The sequence below is a fragment of the Odontomachus brunneus genome, unplaced genomic scaffold (genome assembly GCF_010583005.1).
Source record: "Odontomachus brunneus isolate Ranch 3 - 2012 unplaced genomic scaffold, Obru_v1 Obru_scaffold_179, whole genome shotgun sequence".
NCBI lineage: Eukaryota > Metazoa > Arthropoda > Insecta > Hymenoptera > Formicidae > Odontomachus > Odontomachus brunneus.
In genome coordinates this window covers 203,937-212,792 of record NW_022639629.1, presented here as the reverse complement: position 1 = coordinate 212,792, position 8,856 = coordinate 203,937, and the positions used below count along the sequence as shown (strand labels likewise).

The 8,856-nt window shown below is 29.3% G+C and overlaps 2 protein-coding genes across 2 annotated transcripts in view; one reads left to right on the top strand and one right to left on the bottom strand.

Moving 5' to 3' along the window:
* The window catches only part of LOC116851583 (cytochrome P450 4C1-like), a 44,296-nt gene extending 39,417 nt beyond the window's left edge, over positions 1–4,879 (bottom strand). Inside the window, exon 1 of the mRNA XM_032831140.1 lies at positions 4,720–4,879. The gene's annotated coding sequence lies outside the window, so the exon portion shown is untranslated. The remainder of the gene's footprint in view (positions 1–4,719) is intronic.
* Positions 4,880–4,969: 90 nt separating this feature from the next.
* Positions 4,970–8,652, top strand: LOC116851588. The gene is made up of 7 exons (XM_032831155.1): positions 4,970–5,060; positions 5,459–5,561; positions 6,099–6,311; positions 6,386–6,571; positions 6,697–6,823; positions 8,362–8,452; positions 8,550–8,652. The coding sequence occupies exons 3-7, from the start codon at positions 6,153–6,155 to the stop codon at positions 8,554–8,556; spliced, it is 570 nt and encodes a 189-aa protein (XP_032687046.1). The 5' UTR covers positions 4,970–5,060; positions 5,459–5,561; positions 6,099–6,152; the 3' UTR covers positions 8,557–8,652.
* Positions 8,653–8,856: the final 204 nt, after the last annotated feature.

The window sequence follows — 8,856 nt, the reverse complement described above, 5'->3', positions numbered from 1 at the left end:
GGTCTGGGGGGCGAAGCCCCCCAGTTACATAGCTAGAGATAGATAGTATGACAGATTTTCTAACCTAACACGCCCTCAACTTTGTCTATTAATATCTCGCTTCGCAGTAGAGAGATATTAATCGCGACGATTTTGTCAGAAGAAAAAATTTGGCATGCATAAACGCGTCGATTGAGCTCTCTTTTATTAAAATCGGAGGTGAGATAGCTCTTCTGAACAATTACCCTAACGCGTCTTCAACTTTATCGATTAATATCTCGCTTCGCGGGGCAGAGCCCCGATTTTCTTAAAGGAAAAAGTTGTTACTCGTGCAAATACCTTTCGAATGAGCCTACATTCATCGAAATCGGAGGTGAGGCAGCTAAACTGAATAATTACCTAAATTAGAACAAAAGATATTTAAAATAAATTTTTTTATATATTAAAATATTTAAATAAATTTTATAAAAAAATCATTATAAATAAACTTTAAAAAAAATCGCTACAAATAAACTTTACAAAAAAATCGTTATAAATAAACTTTACAAAAAAATCGTTTTAAATTAATTACAACAAAAGCTCAGCCAAAAGATATTTGAAAAAATATTGTTAAAACAATCTTATTCAGATCAATTGTACTCTTGTGAATATTCTATTGAAAAATACAAGACAATTTTATATACTCTCTACAAAAATAATGATATCAAGAGGTTACATTCGCTAAGTGCGAATGATTAATCATCCAGATAGCCAAGCCTGCGCGAACAGATTTTGACCAGAGCTTGCTATCAACTTTTGATGGCAAATAGATAACAAATTTGATGCAGAATCTATTATATCAAATCTTGCTGCCAAATTGTCACCAGATATGTGGCAGAGCTTGTTGTCGGATAATTGCTGCAGATTTGCAGCAAAAACTGCGCAGAGCTTGTAGTGATTTGACGGCAGATTGGCGGCAGAAACCGCGCAGATCTTGCTGCAAGCTTTGCGCGGTTTTTGCTGCAAATTTGGCACCAATTGCCCGACAGCAAGATCTGTCGCCAAACGTAGCCTAATGTAGACACAAATAGCTATGGTTTTGCTGTGGGATTTTGATCAAATTTGCTGCCAATCTGCGCGCAGTCTGCACTCAATTTGCTTACTGGGCATTTATTAATTTTATAAACATATGTAGTTTTGGCTATATAATATATGTATAAATTAAATATGTTAATAATATATTAGTAATATATTATTGAATAAAAATTAAAATAATTAGAGAAATACAATAATGTTAAAAAAATTATAATAACTTATACAAAAAAGCATTTGACGGGCCTTTTTTTAATATTACATTAATAATCAATATAATATTTTGATAGTCATTACAATAATAGAACCGTTTGCCTATAAAAAGGCACGCTAAGTGCTTTTTTGTGTAAGTTATTATAATTTTTTTAACATTATTATATTTCTCTAATTATTTTATTTTTTATTTAATAATATATTACTAATATATTAATAACATATTTAATTTATAAATATATTATATAGCCAAAACCATATATGTTTATAAAATTAATAAATGATTAATCATTCGGCGAATGTAACATCATTAAAGGAGTACATAAAATTGTCTTGTATCTTTCAATAGAGTATTCACGAGAGTACAATTGATCTGAATGAGATAGTTTGAACAATATTTTTTCAAATATCTTTTGGCTGAGCTTTTGTTGTAATTTATTTATAACGATTTTTTTTTGTAAAGTTTATTTATAACGACTTTATTGTAAAATTTATTTATGACGATTTTTTTTTGTAAAATTTATAACGATTTTTTTTGTAAATGATGCTAACGCCCGTGCACTTGGTTTCTTTTTTGTTTTAAAGTAATTTTTGGTTTTATATCACCTTTTTTTTCAAAATAATATTACGCACTAAAAACGAGTTTCTTTAATAACTTGATATATTAAACTTGGACATTGTAAATTTATTTATAACAATTCTTTTTTGTAAAGTTAATGCTAACGCGCGGGCACTTGGCTTCTTTTTTAAAATTTCTATTTAAAGTAATTTTGTTTTTATATCACATCTTTTTTACAAAATAATATTAAACACTAAAAATGAGTTTTTTTGTTAGTAATTTTATACATTGAACTTGACATTATGAATATTTAGATATACATAAGAAGCAGGTTCTTAAAATTTTATTTCAGAATAATTCATAAAAAATAGAAGAGGTCCCACCTCCACTTCCGTTGAATTGTTCAAGCATACCTCCTTCAACAGTCCTCCTTGCTAATGTTGTAACGTAATACATTATGTATTTTGGATTATAAATTTTTTTGCATCAAAAAATTAACTATTTTTAATGTCTTTTGGTTATTGCCTTTTTAAATTTATATATCGGCTACAATGCAGACAATAATGCACACAGAAGTTGAAAGAATTAAAATAAAGACGACAGTTCTTCATCTTGTAATAAAAAACGTATAGAAATAATTTCATAATTATTCTATATTACTATAAAAGATGGAAAAGTCCCACCTCCATTCCTCTTTGCTAATCTTTTTACACAAACGTATATATTATGTGTTTTTTATTATCAATTTGCAGTATAAAAAATATACTCAAAATTGTTTGATCTATTGCCTCTTCTTAATTTACGTATCAGCTGTAATTCAGAAAAAGATTGAATTTGAACAAAATGAAATAAATGTTATTGTTGACAATTCTCTTTCTATCTCTTGTAATGAAAATGATCATAATATCACATACAATAATGTTATTATCTCAATATATTATTTTGTTATATCTCAATAATAATATTGATGTATTTTTTTTTAATATAAATAGTAGAAAAGACTTCTTTCACCACTACCTTCGTCGTATTTACTACTTTTACTAAATATCTTCATTATATACAAATATTTATTTATTATTAATTTTCTGCAAGAAATGTATATAAATATTCTTAGAAACCCTTAGCCATGACCTTTTTTTAATTTGCGTATCATCAGCTTTAAGACATTAGAGGTTCCTTCTCTACACATTCTTGTAATAACCATCATTGATACTTGATCTACGGTGAAATATAGCATTCCTGATCTTATAAAACTGTCCAGCTCATAATACTTTTGTTGTTGGGACAGCACATAAATTAATTTTATATTTTTTTTACCGATTTCAAACTCATTCTCCCTAATTCTCATTTGTTCTCTCTCATTTTTCTTAATATTCCTCCATTCTCCCTCATTCTACTCTCTTATTCTTCCTCATACTTTTCCATTTTCTCTCATTTTGTCTTTCATTCTTTTCAAATTCATTCTTATTCTCATTTCTTCTTCCTCATTCTCTCTCATTCTCACTCATTCTTTCTCATTCTCTCTTATTTTCCCCCCATTTTCCCTTATTTTCTCTCATTCTCTCTTATTTTTCTTCATTCTGTCTCATTCTCTTTCATTCACTGTCATTTTCTTTCATTCTTTCTCATTACCTCTCTTTCTCATTCTCCTCTTTCTCTCTCATTCTCTTTCACTCTCCTTTATTCTCCCTCATTTTCTTTAATATTTTCGCATTCTCTCCCATACTCTCTCATTCTGCTTTACCCACTCCCATTCTCTCTTATTCTCTCTAATTCTTCTTCACTCTCTCTCATTCTTAAACATTCTTTCTTATTCTATTTTATTCTCCCTCATACTCTTTCAGTCACTTTAATTTTCTACTACCCTTTCTCATTCTTTCCATTCTCTTTCATTCTTTCTCATTCACTTATATTTTCTCTTATTCTTTCTTATTTTCCCTAATTCTCTCTAATTCTTTATTAACAATAAAAAAAAGAGAAATATAACAAAAGAAAAATAAAAGATATAATATAAATATAAGTGATAATATAATTTATATATATATTTTTTTTTATATTTCTTTCTCTCTCTACACATTCTTTCCTTCTTTTATCATTAAATATATCTCCTGTTTTCTTTTTCACCTTTTTATTCTCACCGTATTTATTTTTCTTACTGGTTTTTTTTCTAACAGTTCAATATTTACTGCATTTAGTTCTTTTTCTCTGTCTCTCCCCTCCCCATCTTTCTCTCCCTTCTTCCCCCTCTCCCACCCCATTTCTCTCACTTTCTCACACAATCTCTCCCTGGTTCTATTTGCAACATTGTCTCTTCCTTTCTATCTAATGATGAAATGTAACAATAACAACGTACTTTTGTATGAATAACGAGTAGTAATAATGCATTAAAAAGTAACTTTTCCTGTTTTACTATCTTGCATTTCTCTATTTTCTATGTTCTTACTTTGTTTCTATTTTCTGTTCTTTATCTATCTGTGTACTATCTTCTCTCCTTATATTTTCTTTTTTTCTTCCTGCTTTTTGTACTTTTGTTCCTTCTTACTTTCTTTTTGCCTTGTTTAATAATAATAAAAGTACAAATAACATAAAAAGTATCCTAGTTAATATCCTAATTAATATCCTTATAAATTATTTTATATTATATATATTCTATATTCTATATTATGTTCTATACTACCCTTATAGAAATATCATACTAAGAATCATTGATAATTACTTATTTTCAGTATTAAAAATACTGGATAATAAGTAATTATCAATGATTCTTAGTATGATATTTCTATAAGGGTAAGCAATACTTATATTCTATATTAAACAATATTTATTAATTATCGCGGCAAACAAGAAAAATTTATTTATTTATTATCAATTCTTTTATTTATCATTCTCTTACTTACTACATATATTCCTCTTGTCTTTCGATCTCGCTCTCTTATAGTTTTTTTTACCTTCTTGTAACGATCCGCACTAGACCTCCAGCGCAAACCATCACTAACAACCGCAAATAAAAGCAACGACAACGCGTAGAAAAACGCGAAATAAACAAGCCGCCGAACATCTGCGGGATACAGCGAATCAAGCGAGATTCGCGTATATAAGCCGCCGCGAAATCAGATTTGGATGAGATTACGATCTTCCGATTTCCCGATCAGATCTCAATCACGTGCAGATCGACTCACGGATATGTAACTCGATCCTCGGAACCGTCTTCTCAATACCGCTCCTGTAGGCCTATTCTGTAAGTCATTAAAAAGATAACGAAAACCGACGTTGAGTTACCGTTATCGAAAATCGTCGCTTGCGCTACCGACAGTATGGGGAAGTTGGTATTCCGTAACTACAGTTAGCGACTGTACATCGTTACAAACTGCATCAAACGATGTCAGTAACAACATCGATGCGTTCATAAAAGCACTATGGAAGTTTTGTTTTTGGACCAATGAGAAATAGCTCATTCCATTGTGCTTGAAAATTTTAATCTCAATATTTGTAATATTTGTACGTTACAAAGTTCCAGTTCGGGATCTACCGATGGCAGACGTGTTTTATTCAAATCTTCATTGTTTTTGGAAATAATATTACTTTCAATACGTCCTTTTACCATAACTCTGCATTTTATCACTCAACTGGTTGCAGGAGAGTTTTTATACAACTCTTCTTACCCAAAATTGAGAAGAAGAAGAAGAAGAAGAACGTATATTACAAGTGAACCGAGTCATACCGATGATATGTGCAAAATGTAAGCATGCCATAGTGGACTATACAGTTTTATTTTGCAGTAAATAAACCATTTATACACCCTCTAAATCTCAAACAGTAAGTCATTAATTTCAGTGGTATTTTGCCGATTCAGATTTATATTCAATGTCTTAAACCCGGTTAACTTTATTTAGAAGTAAAGTGTCAACCTTAGTTGATTAATTCATATCAATGATAAATATGATTGATCAATTACAATGGAATAATCTGTAAATAAAAGGCCAAAGTAGAATGATTGAAATTTGTTAGTTTAAGACAATGTCTTATGTTCAAAGTTTTTGTCTTGAGATAACATACAATAAATAGTTATGTGTTACCTCAAGATAAAAACTTTGAACATAAGATATTGTCTTAAATTCACAAGTTTCGACCATTTTGTTTTAGTCCAAAATTAACCACAGGTGAATAAATTGGCCATTAGAGAGCATTTGAATATTTGTAAAATCATAGCTGAATAAATAACAGTATGTGTATATCTTAAGATTGTATATCTTAAGATTGTATATATTTGTGATAGGTCATCAGAACCACCAGTAAAAAAAAAGAGACAAGGACGAGCAACAAAGGAGCAATGGTGGATTATTTTGTACTTCATCCCTATGTCGCAACTGGCAAATTCACTTCTTTGCAAGGACGAGCCAACCTTGAAGGAAGTTGGGAGGAATTAGTCAACCAACTAAATGCAATGTCGAAAAGTGGAAAAGAGAAAGACGTCGCTTCCTGGAAAACAGTAAATATATTTATAATTAATTTAATGCAGCAGAACTGGGTGTCCTGAAATATATTAAAGTATGCTTATTGTAGACATGGAGAGATAATAAAACAAAAGTATCAGAGAAGGCCTCAAAACTACGTGCTGCTCGTGCACAGACGGGCAATAGACCTGTTGAAAACAATTTAACAGAATTAGACAAAAAAATATTGGGCATAATTGGCTACGCTTTTGCTGAGGGAGTGGATAATTCTGTCGACAGCTTCCCTGAAGAGCAGGTGATATGCTAAATATTAATTAACATTTTATTTTCTATACTGCATTGTATAAATCAATGGTCTTTTAAATTTTCCTATATTCTGGATATACCATAATATAATAATCTCATCGCTATTTTGTGTAGGAGAATATAAATGAGTTGCTAGCATCAGGAAACACAAACATACTCGATAAAGTACCTGTGATCCTGTCGTGTCGTTCCGACAATGTATACAAAATGAATAATATACAAGACTCTCCCACAATATCTGGTGAGGACGAAACAATAGCCTTAGATAATAATATTGAGATATTGGAAGAATTATCTGTTCCCACACGTACACCTATTTCTGTTCCTAGGAAAACAAGAAATAAGTATACTAATATATATAATATATATAATACATAATAATATAGTGACTTAGTAAGAATCTATTTCATTTACGCTCTGTATACTACATATGTATATTCATCAAAAAGAAATGTCATTTTTACCAAATGTTTTGCAATTTGAAAAGTAGTATTCTCATTATTTCGAAGCAAAGAAAGACATAGACAAAGTTGTTCAATTTGTAATGTATTTTTACATTGAAGAGTTAAATAAAATTGTATAATGAAAAAACTGAGCCAAAAAGAAAGCTGTGTCAAATATTCAGAAATACAATAATTATTTGACTTTTAGATCGATTAATGAAATCAATTTCACATGATATTTTCTTGTTTATTATCAAATTATTATTTTTAAAATTCTAAACAATCTTTCTTGACTACTCTAAATAGGTCTACCAAAAAGTTTTGCCCGTTTTGAAATTAAAAAAAAATAATACATTTTCAATACATTTATTAATATTTACTGAATAATATAATTTTCAATACATTTATTAATATTTACTGAATAATATAATTTTCAATACATTTATTAATATTTACTGAATAATATAATTTTCAATACATTTATTAATATTTACTGAATAATATAATTTTCAATACATTTATTAATATTTACTGAATAATATAATTTTCAATACATTTATTAATATTTACTGAATAATATAATTTTCAATACATTTATTAATATTTACTGAATAATATAATTTTCAATACATTTATTAATATTTACTGAATAATATAATTTTCAATACATTTATTAATATTTACTGAATAATATAATTTTCAATACATTTATTAATATTTACTGAATAATATAATTTTCATCGTTATTAATGACCTCTTCCCAGCTTTTCCGCAATCTCCGATGTTGTAAAAAAGGATTTTGCTGTATAATAGTCCTAACAATATCGTCATTGATTAGAAATGGTTTTCCAGAGAGTTTATCATTAAAATCGAAATCGTCTGCTTCAAATTTTTCGAACCATCTCCTGCACGTTCTGTCGAAAACTATATCTTCATCAAAAACGTTCACCAAATTTCTACATGCTTCTGTGACATTTCTACTTTGTTAGAATTCATATAGAATGCAATGTCGTAAATAAACTTTATTAATAGACATGTTTACGCTAACAAATCTCACTTAATACTGAGATGATGAAATTGTTTCAGTAAATTTCAGTACATTTCAGTACATTTTGAAGAGCACATATGTAGAAATACAATGGTAAATAGAGGCATATATGTTTCAAATGAACACGTTCATATGTATTGAAACTTGAGATAACACTATCGGATAGAACTTTCCGAACCTTCCGAACTTTTAGACCAAATATATATGCATATATGCGTTTGTCATAATGTGCAATGTCTACTTTGTCTCATAATCAACATATTTCTATATGTATTATTATTATTTCAGGGATCAATACGGATAGGCTTGGCGTTCAATTCGCGGAAGCCAGAGAAACTTTTCAGGCGATCGAGCAGCAGATCGCTCAAACGATGGATATGTATAATTACCCACCAATATCTTTCGTCAACTTTTAAATAACATACACATATTTTCGGTATTTATAATAAATTAATTATCGTGTCTGAACATTGCAGATTGTAGCTCGAGGCACGCAGCTGCAGGCAGAAACAGCAAGTAAATTTGCAGATGTTGCTTTAATGATGGTAGAGAACGATAAAAAGAGGAACAAGATCTTGGAGAAGATGATCGAAAATGACCGCGTACGTAATGTGCTGTTGGAGACCCTAACCAAAATCCTGGAAACTTCACTCTCAAAAAGTGCAATACATGATTCTTAGTATTTTCTTTATTTATTAACTATGTACAAATAATCACTATGTAATAATTAATATTTGAAACAAAATTCTGTTCATTTCATCCACACACACACACACACACACA

Bases quoted from the DNA above. Each gene is read 5' to 3' on its own strand.
- LOC116851588 (XM_032831155.1), top strand. From the start codon at position 6,153: ATGGTGGATTATTTTGTACTTCATCCCTATGTCGCAACTGGCAAATTC. The intron at 6,312-6,385 runs GTAAATATATTT...TGCTTATTGTAG, and splicing joins ACGTCGCTTCCTGGAAAACA to ACATGGAGAGATAATAAAAC. The intron at 6,572-6,696 runs GTGATATGCTAA...TATTTTGTGTAG, and splicing joins ACAGCTTCCCTGAAGAGCAG to GAGAATATAAATGAGTTGCT.